The 16,895-nt window shown below is 34.8% G+C and overlaps 1 protein-coding gene across 2 annotated transcripts in view; it reads left to right on the forward strand.

Annotated features, from left to right (window-relative positions):
• Stag2 (STAG2 cohesin complex component) overlaps positions 1 to 16,895 on the forward strand; it is a 130,810-nt gene that overhangs the window by 98,732 nt on the left and 15,183 nt on the right. For both annotated transcript variants that reach the window (XM_029473466.2, XM_029473471.2), the window contains exons 17-28: positions 1,582 to 1,674; positions 1,791 to 1,880; positions 2,465 to 2,668; positions 3,867 to 3,937; positions 4,226 to 4,313; positions 4,417 to 4,497; positions 6,885 to 6,977; positions 7,548 to 7,722; positions 11,360 to 11,499; positions 12,531 to 12,632; positions 14,432 to 14,580; positions 15,700 to 15,828. In XM_029473466.2, coding sequence (XP_029329326.2) covers positions 1,582 to 1,674; positions 1,791 to 1,880; positions 2,465 to 2,668; positions 3,867 to 3,937; positions 4,226 to 4,313; positions 4,417 to 4,497; positions 6,885 to 6,977; positions 7,548 to 7,722; positions 11,360 to 11,499; positions 12,531 to 12,632; positions 14,432 to 14,580; positions 15,700 to 15,828 — 1,415 coding nt within the window. The remainder of the gene's footprint in view (positions 1 to 1,581; positions 1,675 to 1,790; positions 1,881 to 2,464; positions 2,669 to 3,866; positions 3,938 to 4,225; positions 4,314 to 4,416; positions 4,498 to 6,884; positions 6,978 to 7,547; positions 7,723 to 11,359; positions 11,500 to 12,530; positions 12,633 to 14,431; positions 14,581 to 15,699; positions 15,829 to 16,895) is intronic.

Below are 16,895 nucleotides of genomic sequence, written 5' to 3' on the forward strand. Positions count from 1 at the left end.
TAATTGTGAGGATGAGATTATGATCCATTTAACTTTGCCAGTTTGAGAATAATCAGCTGAAACCTGCTCAACCTGGTCTGATCTGTTTTGGTGTACCCCAGTGGATTTCAAACAGGTTGTCCATAGGGGTAAAATTCTTTCTGCCCTGGTGCCAGTTTTAACTTGGAAGGTGTCACCCCAGAGTCAGAGTCTCCAATTTCTTTTAATATTCTGAGTTTACCATTGCAGTTGCAAATGTCTTACCAAGACCTGAACCAGTTTTGTCTGCAGACTTACCTTGAGTTTTCCTTCTCCACTGAGTTTCAGTTAAAATGAAGTTCCTGTGAGCTGGTTCCCTGTTTCTGTGGTTCTGGTCTTGTTTCCTGGACTAAGGGGTTGTGTTGGCCTTGTATTTTCTGCTCTTCTAGCCAAGTAGCTTAATTGCAGAGATTCAGTGTCTGCTCCCTCAGTGTCTGCTTTCAGAGGCCCTGGTGCAGAGAAATGGCATGTGGGAATTTATTTCTCTAACCCTCCCTCATTATGCAACTTGCTGGTTTTCATCTAAAAGTTTGCAGGGTTTCCTCCTCCCTGCTACGGGAGCTTTCCCTATTTTATTTATTGGATCTACTGGTGGTTTATGAGTGGTTTTTTTTTTTTTTTCCATTCCCTACTATTTGTGTTTAGAGCTGTCTGTTCTAGTATGTAATATTTGTTGCTTTTGTATTTTATCTAGTGTTTCCTAAGCCGGCTGCTTACATCTATCCTCCCTTGCCGTTCTCACCTACTTTTTCTTTTTAAAGTCACAGGTTGAAAGTTTTCTGGTAGGGGTTTTGGAGAGTGCTGCTTGCACTTATTCCACCATTTTTTTCTCTAATTAGATTTTGATCTCCATTCTAAGACTATTCAATGTTTTTGTGTGTGTTTGTTATTTTATGTAGTTTTCCCCTAAGTTATTTTTCACCTTTCTTCTTCCTTCCTTCCTTCCTTCCTTCCTTCCTTCCTTCCTTCCTTCCTTCCTTCCTTCCTTCCTTCCTTCCCTCCCTTTCTTTCTTTCTTTCTTTCTTTCTTTCTTTCTTTCTTTCTTTCTTTCTTTCTTTCTTTCTTTCTTTCTCTCTCTCTCTCTCTCTCTCTCTCTCTCTCTCTCTCTCTCTCTCTCTCTCTCTCTCTCTCATTCTTTATTGTTGCAGTATCTTGCTACATAAACCTGGCTAGATAGTGTTGTATTCACTAAGTTCTGTAGAATACCCTCGCCCTCACTATTGTCCTCCTGCCTCACACTCCTGAGTACTGTGCACCACTGCACCCAATCGCTTCTCTCTTTAATGATGAGCAAATTGTTTTTTTTTTATTACTTTTAAGGCCTAAGTTTTATATTAGAGAAATTTTGACTGGACATGTTGGTACTTATTGATAATCCCCTGACTCCAGAGGCTGAAAAGGAATGAAAGGAGGCCTGTGTGGCTATAATAATGCAAGATTTCTTTCTCAAAAAATTTGTATCCATAATTTAAAATGTTGTTACTATTTTATTTGTATTAATTAAATTTTGAGGACTTAACAACTGTATTGTGTAGATGTTTATGGAAATCTTTGCTACCTCAGGTGCTGACGGCAAAGGAGAAGAAGACACAGTTGGATGACAGAACAAGAATTACTGAGCTGTTTGCTGTGGCCCTTCCGCAGTTATTAGCTAAAGTAAGTTGTGGTGGTAACTCTGTCCCTCATACGTCACAGATTCTTTCAAAATGGCACAGCCTATGCTTAGTTAGCATTATTATAATGTTTTTAACGTTATCTTTTTCCCCCAAAAGTACTCTGTAGATGCAGAAAAGGTGACCAATTTATTGCAGTTACCTCAGTACTTTGATTTGGAGATATACACCACTGGACGATTAGAAAAGGTAAGGTGTTTTTTGCATATAAAATCTTAGTGGAGGAAATGCTATTTTAATTTACTCTATCATACAGTTTCTTATATTATAAATTTATACTATTATACTATTTAGATGGAAACTATATCCACTAGTTCTATATTTTATACCAGTTACATTAGAGAATGGTAGGCTTTATGCCCATAGATATACTTCCTTTCTTATACATTTTTGACTAATATCACTGGTCATTTATGCTTATTCTTTGTCATGAATTGTTAGTATTATTTAATAGTTATAAAACATTTTTTATGTGCTCTAATAACCACTGAAAGTTCTTTACAGATGTTGAATGTTAACATCTTACCAAAGCCCCGTGAGATAGATATTACTTCCATTAAAGTTACTGAAATAAGTATGAGCCAGTGTATTTGTTTACCAAACTGTCTGAGTATATTTCAAAACTGTCCCAGTTTGTGGTTTCCTATAGTCACAATATGCCTCCTGTATATTCCTTAGTAGGGCGTACATACAATAGGCATACCTTCTATCACTGAGCTATATCCTTAGCCTTACACCTTATTAGTTTTAATGCAAACCACTTTATTTTGCAGCATTTGGATGCCTTATTGCGCCAGATCCGAAATATTGTAGAGAAGCACACAGACACAGATGTTTTGGAAGCATGCTCTAAAACTTACCATGCATTATGTAATGAAGAGTTCACCATCTTCAACAGAGTAGATATTTCAAGAAGTCAGCTGATTGATGAACTGGCAGATAAATTTAACCGGCTTCTTGAAGATTTTCTGCAAGAGGTATATCTTACGAGTATTTTGTCTGTTGGATTCTTCCCCTCCAGTAACTGAGTCACTCAGCATTAGTCTTATGATAGTCTAGTGGTGTGTTGGTGAGTCTTTTCAGTCCTATGAATCATCCGACTGCTATTACTCCTCAACTAAAATATGAAAATGGCAAGGCTATGCAACTTTGAAAATATGGCAGGCAAAACTAGGATTTCTCTCTTATGTTATAAAGAAATTAACTGGAGAGTTTTCTGATCTTCGTTGAAAAAATCGTTGTTAGGGTATAGATAAGAGTTAGAATGAAGGTATCTTCATAGTCCCTTAAGTTGCTATTATGAACACTGTTGCTTTTGGAGTTTCTTAAGTTGTACTTTGAAGGAGGATTATATTGACACACAAATAAACACGTATTTTTAGTGGGATTTGTTTTTCTAGAAATACGTGTGTGTGTGTGTGTGTTTTACTTGAATCAAGTCAAGTCACAATTGTCCAATTTATTTTCTTTAACCCTTTTTATTGTGTCAGGCTTTTTATTGAGACGAGGCTGGCTTTGAGCTCACACAGATCTGCTTACTTCTACTTCTGAGATGCTAAGATTAAAGGTGTCTGCTACTATGCCCAGCAGACACTTACTCTTGATACTGTTCACAGCAGTTAGAAATTGTGAACTTTTTATTGTCCAACAATAAGAGTAAATGCACTGGCAGAGCATCTAGTACTTGGAAATAGAAAATTTAAAATAGTTTCCTGTCTGTATTACATAATAGGAGATGGGAGGACAATATTCTATTTTTCTCCTGGTTCTTTTTTGCCACTGTTTACAATCTTATGTTGACTCGGCCACATTGTCTTAAATTTGGCAGATATAGGTCTTGAATGATGAAGCTTCTTTTTGTGTTTTATTGTCATATTCTTTTTTTTCCCCCAAGGTGATGTCACCATTTCAATAGCCTAGCATTTATTACTTGGTAGTTCTTTACTTGATCTGAACCAAAGTGATTGAGAAATAGTTTAACTTTGGTATTTAACTTCGTGTGTGTGTGTGTGTGTGTGTGTGTGTGTGTGTGTGTGTGTGCATGCATGGGTGTGTAGACCATGCTGGCCTCGAACTCACAGAGATCCCTACCTTGAGAGTGCAGGAATTAAAGGCATGTACCACCTCCTGGTCGATTACTTCCATTTTTCTTAATATGTAATTAATAATTCATAGGGAGAAGAACCTGATGAAGATGACGCATATCAGGTATTGTCAACGTTGAAGAGGATCACTGCTTTTCATAAGTAAGTTGGATCTGTGAATTTTTGATATATAGCAAAATAACCTTGTGTATTTTGTGTGTTATTAGGCTTTCAATTTCTCTTCCTCCTCCTCTTCCTCCTCCTCCTCCTCCTCCTCCTCCTCCTCCTCCTCCACCACCACCACCACCACCACCACCACCACCACCACCTCTTCCTCCTCGTCTTCTTTTTCTTCTTCTTTTTAAGAAGGCATGTTATATTCTGAAACAACTACGGTTAGGCTTAGTTTTTAAAATTTGAATGTTTTGTTTTTTGTTTTTGTTTTTACAGTGCTCATGATCTTTCAAAGTGGGATTTGTTTGCTTGTAATTACAAACTCTTGAAAACCGGAATCGAAAATGGAGATATGCCTGAGCAGGTTTTTATTTATTTCTATGTGACATATCTACTGGCTATACTGCACTTTGACAGTAAAAGGTTGTGACTTAATTTCACCCCTCATCCTGTATTTCTTTTTATAGATTGTTATTCACGCACTGCAGTGTGCTCACTATGTAATCCTTTGGCAGCTTGCTAAGATCACTGAAAGCACGTCTACAAAGGTATGTGGTAGTTCAGCAATGTTCTTGCTAACTAGTACCCCTTATTTTCAGTCCTTTTAGACTTTTAGTAAGAGCAAAGTCAGTGAAGTCATACGTATTTCTACTTTACTCTATGTAGTCATAGTTCTAGTTTGCATATTCAATGAAACATTGATAAATTTTATGTCAAGGGATGATTTTTGTGGGATTTAAAATTTGTTCACATGAAAATATTACATAATTTGATTCTGTATTCTTAATATTGTTAAATTCTTAAAATATGTGAAGGTAATTTTTAAAGATTTATTTATGGACATGGATGTTTTATCTGCATGCATGTTTACACACCAGAAGAGGGCATCAAATCCCATGAAACCACAGTTAAAGATGGATAGTTGTAAGCCGCCATTGTGTAGGTTCTGGCAATTGACTCAGGACCTCTGGAAGAGCAGCAGCCAGTGCTCTTAACTGCTGATCTGTCTCTCCAGCCTTAAGAAGATATATTTTGTGGAACAATTAAGTACTTTTGACCTAGAACCTTAATTGCACAAAGTGATTAGATTTCATAAACTGAAGATAATGAGCCAAATCTCTCTAAATTATCTCATACACCGATTATTTTTTGAGATTACATTTGTAGTTTTTAAGGTTTCTCAAATTTAGTTTTTTTAAGGTTTCTTTTTTAAGTTTTGTATTTCAATGTGCTACTTTCATATATGTATATGTATCACTTGCTTGTCTGTTAGATCCCCTGGACCTGGGGTTACCCATAGTTGAGATATCTCTTGGGAATCGAATCCCACTTCTCTGAAAGAGCAACGAGTGCTCCCAGCTACTCAGCCATCTCTCCAGGCCCCCAAGAGATGTTTTGTGTTTGAATTGAAGATAATCATTCTGAGTGGGCTCATTTAACAAAATATTAAGTTACTGGGAGTTAAGGATTTTTCTTCTGAAAAATGAATTTTTCTGTTTTCAGTTTTCTCCCATTTATTGATGTAGTTTGTACAATTAAGGGACACTCACTCAAGTAAGAAATGAAAGATACTCTGTTTATTTTCTTCCATGAATTTTCCACTTTCTATTAATAAATGAATGTAGATAATATTTATTTAATCATTCTGAGCTGGTGTTTTCATTGAATTTATCTGTTCTCTGGTCATTTAAGATATTATCAACATGTCAATTTTTAAAGTTTTTATATTTGTTTTTTGCTAACCTTTAGTTACAAGATACTGGTTTTCTTTGTCACGTTTTCACTTACGCGTATCTAGTTTGCCTTCTGTTTCTGTGGTGAATACCATAACCAGAAGCTACTTGAGGGAGGAAAGGCTTTATTGTATCTTATTCATACAGGCCACAGTGTATCACTGAAGGAAGTCATGGCAGGAACTGAAGTAGCTCACTAGCTACTGGACACCCCTCTAAGGATACCACTACCCACAGTGGGGCTGGGTCTTCCCATATCAGACATGGCTGCTTGCCATTCTGATTTGGGCAATTCCCCAATTGTGTCAGGATTACTAGCTATAGTAATCTAGGACGACTGCACTTTACTTGGCCCCCTCTCCCTCCATCTTGTTTCCTCTCCCCACTCTGTCTTGTCCACTTCCTTCCCTGAAATATTCCCCATTCTCTTTTAATGTCCTTTTGTATATATGTGTATTTATGAGTATGTATTTAAATTTATACTCTGAATATGAAAAAGTACGTGCAATTTTTCTTATTCTTTTCCTCTTGCATTACCTTTTTCTTCTTTTAGAGCTATTCTTTCTCCAACTGAGTTACAGTTGTACTTAAATACGTATACATAAGTATGCTTCTCTATTATTCTTTTAATATGGAGTTTATAATTTCATTGTTGATTTCCCTTGTACTATAGTTCTGTGTCATTGTTGCTTTTTGATATTTATAATAAGTTCATTTATACAAATTATATATTTACAAAATTATAGAAGTAGTTATTGAAAGCAACACACACACACAGTATATAGGTGCTGCATATAAAGGAAAACTAGAATATTTGTCTTTTTGAATCTGGCTTTTTTCCCTTAATACAATGATCTTCAGTACTACCCATTTTCTTATAAATGGCATAACTTTATTATGGATGCATACCTCTTCATCTGTTCTTGGGCATGTACTTGGTTCCACTGCTTACTCATGGAAATAATGCGGCAGTAAATATGGATGTACAGTTATCTCCGAAGTCTTAGAACCTTTTGAGTGGTACTTAAAAGTTTATACCAGGTACTTTGAATTGCTCTTTGTGGAGATTTGAAAAAAGAGGAATCTCCTTTTGTAATAAGTTATGAAAATAAATTTATATTAAAAATAAAAGTACAGCTAATATAGTTATCCATGAGTTGTTAATGTAATATATTAAAACTTCATGTTAAATTTATTTCAAGGAGGACTTACTGCGCTTAAAGAAACAGATGAGGGTATTTTGCCAGATATGTCAGCATTACTTGACCAACGTGAATACTACTGTTAAAGAACAGGTTAGTAATCACCGGGGAAGAGTATGGTATTTCCTAGATCCTCAGGTATGGAATTTCCTAGATCAGACTGAGAGATTATCTTGACTGATTATGACTGATGTAATGTGGGATGGAAGGTCCAGCCCTCTGTAGGCAGCACTATCTCAAGGTGTTGTGTTTAACATGCAAACCTTTAATAGTAAGGATATCGAATATGCTATGCTTTGATGAACCACTCAATATATTGAACTTATCTATAATAAAATGGGCATATTCATTTAATAGGAGCTTATGTTGCGTGTGTGTGTGTGTGTTTGTGTATGTGTGTATGTATGGCATCATATATAGCCAATTAATGTTGCTAAAAAATAACGTGAAATTATTGTTGTATAGTATAGTACAAGCATTAGTAGTTATTTAAGAAATAATAGTTCTTCAGCTTTAAACTCTTCAGAAAATACTAACTGAATTTTTAAATTATTTCAAATACAGTAAATTATATTTTCCCCTACACTAAATACATTATTTTTTATTTTATTTATGACATTTGATAAAAAAATTTAATAACATCATTTTCCTTTATTTTATCAGGCCTTCACTATTCTGTGTGACATTTTGATGATCTTCAGTCACCAGATTATGTCTGGAGGGCGTGACATGTTAGAGCCGTTAGTTTATACTCCTGATTCTTCATTGCAGTCTGAGTTGCTCAGCTTCATTTTGGATCATGTCTTCATTGAACAGGATGATGATAGTAATAGTGCAGGTAACTTTCTTCTCTTCATCTTGTGTGTATGTGTATAATAACACAGGTAGCCAAAGTCAATATGAAAGCAGGCTTTATTCTGTCATGAGTGTCCTATATGGTGGTGTAGAGTATATGCTTTTAAGTTAGATACATGCTTCTCACTACCATTAACTCTTACATTTCTAGTTTGATCCTACTTAACAGTTGTGAGGATTCAAATAGTTAAGGCCCACATTCAGATAATTTTAGGAGAATAGGGCATTTATTTAACTTTTTATTGTGTATTTATATATTATGTAGGCTTTGATATTTTGTGATCCTTTTTGAATGTTAGAAATAATATTTGAAACTTTACTATGGGGACAGTTAGAATAATTACAATTGAATAATCAAAGCACTCAGCCTTTTAAAAATTACTCTTCATATTCCAGTTCCACTGACAGATCCCTTATTCAAGTATGAGGTCATAGAAAACCAAGTAGTATTTGGTGTTTTCTGCATTTCAGTTTTTTAAAGTTATATTTTAAGGAAAATAAAACACCAACACATTTCTATTCATATATTAATTCAACACTATATGTGATGAATTATGTTTCCTAAATAAACATAAAATTCAAGATTTGGCTTGAGGCCCATATTTAACGATATAAAGCTTCTTGCTTACAAAATAAAACCATATCTAGACTACAACTGAGAAGCCCAGAGTAACCAAAACTGTGGTTAGAAATCCATCTGGGAAAGTCTGTCAAGTGTGTCTACCCTCTGGTAGGTACTGCAGTGCGTGTATCTCAGAGTAGAATACATGTGCACAAATACAGACAACAGTGTCAAAACCTGGCCAAAGTCTGAAGATTTTACACTTTCAGATTTTCATCTTGCACTTGTGCTGTAGGTTTAGGTATACTTTTCACTATTAATTAGGTATGAGAAAAATGAGACTGTCTTTTCTCTCAAGAATTAAAGTGGAAAAGACATCCGAAATAAAATAGTTTTAATATATTTTTAAAGGTAATAGAAGGTTGTATAAAGTGTGCCAATAAGTTAATCTGGTTGGCAGCTTTAGTAGATACTAGTATCTGAATTACATGTGGAAAGATGAGAAAGACTCTTGGAGAACTTGTGTGCAAAGTTTTCTTCTAACATCCCGTAGAGAAGGTTTGTAATACAGCTTTTCTTAGTTGACAACCATTGGCTTCTTTTAGATCATTCTGAACCAAATGAAAGTGAGCCCCAGGTTCAGAGGATTAAGTTTTCTATCTTCAATGCTTGGACTGCTGTTTTTCTGTTAGGCCTTTAAAATAAAAGATATTCTACTCTTAGTACACATGTGTACATGTACAAACATGTCCACCCATCTTTGTCTGTATGTTTTTTGAGTTACAACACACCCTAATTCATGACCCATCACCGACATCATTATTTTTCCTTTTCCCTAGAAGTGTTTATCACATATTTCCATACTTGGAAATGTTCTATAATTTTCTGTTGCTAACTTTCACATGAATGCTGTTATGTTGAATGTTTTAAAACATACTCTTTTAATTTTAAAATTGTTTTTAAGTATTGATGTAGAACTGCAATTTATTTGTCTCAGCCACTGAGCATCATAAAAATTGACCACTATACATTTTATATTTCCTAATGTTAGGCATTTTGATTATTTCTACTTTCCCCTGATTATAGATTGCTACAACAAATATGCTTATACACTTATACTATATACGTATAAGTGCTTTTATTATACGAGTTGGATTGTGGGCTGTTTTTTATACTGTTATTTAGCTATGGATTGTCAAATAGTTGAATTGTTTGAACTCCCTAACACCAACATACCATTTTATTGCTATACAGTTGTCATAATCCTCGATATTGTAAACTATTACATCCTTGATTTGTAATTCATACCTACTAAATAGTTAAATAGGAAATGTATCCAGAGGCGATCCATTGATAATATTCAACAATAGAGGTAGCTGACACTTGTGAACATCCATGCTAGTCAATCCTTCATTTTTGAATCCTCATAGATATGCTCTTCGTTTGGACAACTTGGTCAGTGGGAGAAAGTCTATACTTTATGTTCTTGCAAATATTACTTATGACTGAAAATTATGTAAAAATGATTCAGTATGATAGTCATTAAGAATAAGTTAGGCCAGATGGTAGTGGCACTTGCCTTTAATCTTAGCATTTGAGAGGCAGAGGCATATCTCTTGAGTTTGAGGCCAGCTTGGTCTACAGAGTTCCAGAACAACTAGGGCTACACAGAGAGGACCCTGTCTTGAAAAACAAAAATAAATAAATAAAACATTAGTTTATAACATTCAGCATAACTTTTAAAAATGTAAATTATACATTTTTAAATTGCTATTCAACTGCTTTGACATATTGGAGTATATACTCAAGATAAAGTTTTGATGATATTCTATCTTAAATTCTAATTTTAGGGCTTTTAGGTGTAACTTACTGATAGAATATGGACTAAGCATTCTTCATGCTTTACTTTCAGTCATTAGTATCCTTAAATCATTATGGTGGATAGTTTCCTGCTTGTTGTCAGGGTTATCAGAGGTGTTTTTCAGATATTGAGAATCTTGTATTGAAAGGCTAAGAGGATATAGACCAACTAATTGTTCATTGATATTGATTAATTAAGATTAATATCACTAAAGAACTAATAACCAAACAAAACTGGAACCGTAGTTTTCTTTTATGTACCATAGTTTTGTTTATAATTATTATTTTTTTCGAGACAGTGTTTCTCTGTGTGGCCCTGGCTGTCCTAGAACTCAGTCTGTAGACCAGACTGGCCTCGAACTCAGAAATCCACCTGCCTCTGCCTCCCACGTGCTGGGATTAAAGGCATGCACCACCACTGCTCGGCGCTATAATTAATTTCTTATTTGAAATCTGTCCATAAGGAAATTCTTGGTATGTGAGTGTATACCCATCTATCTATCTATCTATCTATCTATCTATCTATCTATCTATCTATCTATCTATCCATCCACACAAATTACCTCACATACATACAGTTTTCACACCTTGAGGCAGTATCCATGTTGACCTTTGCAGAATCAGGCTTGCTGGCGCACTCTGAACTTCTTCTATTCTCTTATCTACTCCTCCAGTCTGTGGGTAGGGGTGCAATGGAGGTAGAGGGTATCTAATCTGACTTTGAGGACCACTTGGAGTTCCAGGCCAGTCATGACAATATAGTGAAATCCTGCGTAAATAAGTAAGAATTTATGTGAATGAAACAGAGATAAAATAGGGGTGAGATCATCTTTGGAAATGATAGGAGTTTTTCTGAGATTAATTTGCTTTCCCTGAGGAAAATTTTACCTGGTTTTGAATATGCAGATCTTTTTGAAAAATTGTGTAGGGCAAGTATAAGAATGCATTAGATGAGCTTAACTTTATGAATGATCAGTTACTTATATCTGTTTTACTTACTATATCTGTTCCTTTTCCATGATGTCTCAAAAATATAGTATATTATCGAGTACTTGTAACTTTTAATTTTGGCTTTAATGTTTCCCGTTCCACTTTTCAAATTTCCAATAAGGGGGCAGGTGTATAGTATATGTTTAAAAAAGTATGGTTGAAAAAGTTAAAATATAAGATGTATTGATTATTGGATCCCTTCCTCCAGATGGTCAGCAAGAGGATGAAGCCAGCAAAATTGAAGCTTTGCATAAGAGGAGAAATTTACTTGCAGCATTTTGTAAGCTAATTGTATATACAGTGGTGGAGATGAACACAGCTGCAGATATCTTCAAGCAGTATATGAAGGTGAGGTTGAAAGTATACAGTGGGAAAATATTTCATGTTTAAACAGAAACTTATTTATCTGTCTAAACTATCTGATCTGAGTTTGAGTTTCACTATGTAGCTCTGTCTGTCCTGGAACTCAGTGTGTAGACAAGGCTGGCTTTGAACCCACCTGCATCTGTGTTCAGAATACTGGGATCAGAGGTCTGAGTCACCACACCCAGTATCTTTCCTCTACAAATAAAAATACATGTAATTTGTTAAAATCTAATTAATTTCCTATTTTGAATATTTTACTATATAAAAGAGGTTTAGCATCATTTAAAAGTAGTTTTCAAAGTTACATCATTTGGCATGATGAATGGTTTTTACACTATATGTTTATACCTGTCCTCTCCTCAACTTTTATTAAACGGTAGAAATTACCAATGTGTATTTATTATTTGGATATGTGGTTCTTTCTGATAATCCCAGCACCTAGGAGGCAGAGGCAGTCAGATCTCTTTGAGGCCAGCCTGGTCTTCAGAGAGGTCCCAGACAGCCAGAGTTACTTGGTGAGATGTCTCAAAACATAGTAAATTTCCTCTCTTATCTTTGATAGCTGTTTTATAGGTGTTAAAAACACTTTTAAATTTGAAAAATTGCACATATGTAATATATAATGCAAATTGTAGACACAATAGTTCATGGACTATTTGTTTCTGTAAATCAAATTAGTAAGTTCACGTCCTATCTCATTAACAATTAGACTAACTGACTCTATCTACTGTCCTTAAAGAAAACTTAGGGTTACCTCTGAAACTCAGTATAAATTAGTAACTTTGTCATTTCATCCTTTCTTTGTTTAAACAGTTTGGGGTGTTCAATTTTGTTTTGAAGGTTAAAGCTGTTTTAGAAATGCCCTTAAACCTTCAGCACTGTTACACATTCCCTGTTATTGGAAAGTACAAATACGTGCTCTGCTCTGTGCTAATAGAATTAGCCGAGTTAGTCTTATTGTCCAATCATTTTGATAGATGAAGCTCTAATTTGTATCAATTTATTTTTTCCAGTATTATAATGATTATGGCGATATCATCAAAGAAACAATGAGTAAAACAAGGCAGATTGACAAAATTCAGTGTGCCAAGACCCTTATTCTCAGTTTGCAGCAGGTAAGACTTCAGCTTTACTTAACACCCTTAACTGTCAGTAATCACATTGGTAATAATTGTAACTGGATAGAGGATAGAACAGACAGCTCATAAAAGTAGCAATACAAAATATCATCACTAGAAAAAGAATGTTTTACATGAAGTTTAAACACACACATGAAGTGATTGAGTATAGCTAATTAGCACACTCATTATCTCACAACATGCAGTAAGATCATTTTAATGCATTCTAAGCAATTTTCTTATTCGTTTTTTCTTCTTGGTGTATGTCTGTGTGGCGTCTGTTTATCTGGGTATATATGCATGTATATACCTGTGTTCAGTTATGAGTGTAGAGGCCAGAGATTCATTCTTGAGTAGTGTCTTTAATTGTTTTTCTTTACTGAAGTGAGATCTTTCACTGAACCTGGAGCTTGTTTCACCCAGGATCATAGACAGGCTTCCACATCCACTTTTATTTGGATGTTAGGATCTGATCTTTGGTCCTCATGTTTGCATGCTAAGCACTTTATTCACTAAGCCATCTTCCCAGCCTCCTTGTATGATTGCCTGCCTGTGTACAGATGTCAGATTGTGCATACGAAGAGCCCAGGACAGTTTGGGGGAGTTGGTTCTCCTCATCTATATCCTGTGAGTTATGGTGATCACATTTAGATCATCAGTTGTATTGAAAAAATCTTTACCTGTTAAATTATCTTGCTTTTGTCTTGTAGCCTAGGTTGGCCTGACCTTTTGCCTCAGCCTCCTAAGAACTGGAGTTAGAGGTCTGTATCATTGTTACTTGGATAGCAGTTTTTAAATATGCAGGATTTTTGTGGATGTCTGTATGTAGGAGCCAAAACAATGTGTGACTATGTGTGCCTGTATGTGTTATTGTTGTTGTTCTGTTTTTAAGTGGAATGTAGGGCCCTTTCTATGTTCGGCAGATGCTCTACCACTTAGCCACTTTCTTATCTTTATAGTATCTCTGTCACTGTTAACTATACTCACCATAGTGGACAGTTACTGTCTGTGGAACCTAATCTTCTTAATTGATTATTTCTGTTCCACTGCCCTAGCTTGTGGTGGTAATCACTTTATTCTCTGTATCTTTGGCTTCCACTTTGTTAGGTTTCAGTAGGTGCACTCATGGTATTTGGCAGTCCAGCTGTCTCTTTGAAATAACCACTTTCTTTTCCCTTCTATATAGATTTTTGGGGGATTTTAATAGTTGATAATATTCCATTTTGTAGATGGATTATAATTTTAACAGACCTTGAGGTATTTTATAAGTTTAATTATTATCACCAAAATATTTTGTGCGTAATATTATACATAAATATTATTCACTTTGGATCAAGTCTTAGCATTACTTAGTAAGAGGATATCAAAATTCAAAAGTTTTGCTACTTTATGATGAAAGTTTATGATGTGAAGATAAATCACTTGGAGGTAAACAGCACCGTGGCTGTAACTCATGAGACCCAGCAGCACATTCATCACCTGCACCACAAAAACAGAGCATAGTTGTCTAAAAGCTTGCCTTGAATTTTTCTTTCCTTATTGTTACATGTGTTCATACCCAATTAATATTGGCTGATTCGTATTTAGATAAAAGTAAACTATTAAGTTTAGGATAGCAATAGGATTTCTCTTATTAAAGTATATTATTGTGACACGGTTGTGCCTATTCGTATCATGAGTTTTTGTGTTTCAAGTGTCATCATCAATGCAGTAATCATTTGTCGTTTATATTTCAATTAAAAAATGTGCTTAAAATATGTTTATTTATATTGTTTCCCTTCTTTTTTTCCAAACAGCTTTTTAATGAGATGATACAAGAGAATGGCTATAATTTTGATAGATCATCCTCAACATTTAGTGGCATAAAAGAACTTGCTCGACGTTTTGCTTTAACTTTTGGACTTGATCAATTGAAAACCAGAGAAGCCATTGCCATGCTCCACAAGTAAACAGTCTCCCTAATACTTTATTTATTGCTTGTATTTTCAAGAATCTTAATTTTGTGTCCATCCTTTTGTTTGGAATACATAATTAAGCTTGTTTTATTATTGGCTTATAAAGCTCCTAAGTTTAAAAACCATTGTAATGTGGTCCCTCCCCTGCACTTTTATAAATATACATATGTGTATACGTGTGTACATGGGTACACTCGTGCAAACTGAACTCATGTCGTCATTCAGAATACTATCCATCTCCTTTGAAGCAAGGTTTGTGCCTGGCCTGGAGCTCACCAATTAAGCTATCTATATTGGTTGGATAGTGAGCCCTAGGATTACTTGTGCTCTGTCACATGAATTGCACATACTTATTGCTTTTATTTATTTTATCTAATTCTCTCCAAGTTTAATTTACTTTCTTACTTCACCTTGTTGTATGCCTTTTAGTATATAGGTTATAATTTTAGGTACCATTTAAAAGCTATACATAGAGTAATTAGTGTAAGAAGTACATTTTTTTCCTGTGCTTTCCCCCCAATTTTGTCTTCATCGTTTCTCTACCCTATTATGTTTTGGTAGAGCACAATGATGATTGTTATCTTGATATATTGTGATATTTAAATTGTGACATTAATATGGTTAAAATGGGCCCTGAGCTTAATTTTTAAAACTTTAAACAAGACATTGTAAGTGGGCATTGTTCACTTAATCCTATGTGATAGAGTATGACTTTGCTATTCTGAAAAAAAGTATAGGAAATATATTGATCATTATGCAGAAGAATTTGGGCTATTTTTGTGGGAAAGAATATTTGAGTAAAGAATATTTGTTGAGGTTTTTTTTTTTTTAACATATTCCTGTAATCCTAGCAATTATGAGGCCTGAGCAGAAGAATCACAAGTTGAAAGTCTGGCTGTGTTTCAAAAATAGGTCTAAAGAGAGTGTAGATTAAAGCAAACTACATTCAGCTATTGGCTAACTAGTGCTGGTGCATATGTGTGTCTCTGTGTTATTTTGTTAGAATGATTTGATAATATTCTGAACTTTAAATAAAGTTTAATTTTTGAAATATTTACAAATGAAGTAAACATCATAATATTTATTTTATTATTTTATTTCCTCTACAGAGATGGTATAGAATTTGCTTTTAAGGAGCCTAATCCACAAGGGGAGAGCCATCCACCTTTAAATTTGGCATTTCTTGATATTCTCAGTGAATTTTCTTCTAAACTGCTCCGACAAGATAAAAGAACAGTGTATGTATTTGCTAGACATGTCCAGCTTAATTTCATTTTGAAATGCTAAAGAAGAATTTATTTTCTTTCTGATACATATCTGTAACATTATATAATTTATAGACTTTTCTACCTGACTTCATCAGTTTTAGTAACGATTCTGTGTATAATACTGAACTTTAGTATTGTCAGTTCTCCTCCCTGTTTTGCTGTGTAGTTCAGTGTCGTTTAAGTTCTTTGTTGAATAATTGCAGTAGCATTTAAAATCCATGAGGATCACCCAGGTTAGTCTTTATGTGGAAATGTGGTTGTGCTGCAAAGCAAACTGTCTTCCTTTAACTGCTTCTTTCCTAGAGTATATAGCAACATGACCCGGGTTATGGAATATTGTCGAAACTGATGGATTTCAAATAGAAAAGTATAAAATTACACTATGGTATTTACAGCAGACATCAGTATGTTAGTATTTTGAAAATGTGTACATGAAGTTTATAAATAATAATAATAATAAAAATTACAAGCTTAGTAGAGGTCCAGGGCTAGAGAAGCAGAGAAACAAGAATTGCTTCCATGAAGGCTTCCACGAAGGCTACTTATTTCTTTGTTTGATTTTTTTGTTTGTGAGGAGAATGTTTGTGGTGCATGGACATAGTGTATAGGTGCATGCATGTGTGGCAGCCAGTGTAGTTCTTCTCAGGGACATGGTTTCTCAGCTCTGTTGTCAACTAGCCTCCAATTATCCACCTGTCTCTGTTCCCCAGTACTGGAGTTAGGGCATTTGTAAGCATGCCTAGCTTTACATGTGAGGAGTGCTGAGACATTTGAACTCAGGTACACATAATTGCAGACCAAGTGCTCTTAACCCTCTGAGCTGTGTCTCTGTCATGGAGGCTCTTCACTCTTAATATTTTGTTAAGTGACAGAGTGGCACAGAGCTCTACTTTTCCTACCAGTTTGTCTATTTTGGCTCAAATTTTGAATCTTATCTTAGACTGGTATTGGTTACCAGACTAGTAGCCCGTTTATAGGCTACAGTCAAGAATACTGTAGTAGTAAGGATGGCAGAAGTATATGTAAGTAAAAAGATG

This window comes from Mus caroli, unplaced genomic scaffold (assembly GCF_978045245.1).
Source record: "Mus caroli unplaced genomic scaffold, Mus_caroli_1 scaffold_5, whole genome shotgun sequence".
NCBI classification, from domain to species: domain Eukaryota; kingdom Metazoa; phylum Chordata; class Mammalia; order Rodentia; family Muridae; genus Mus; species Mus caroli.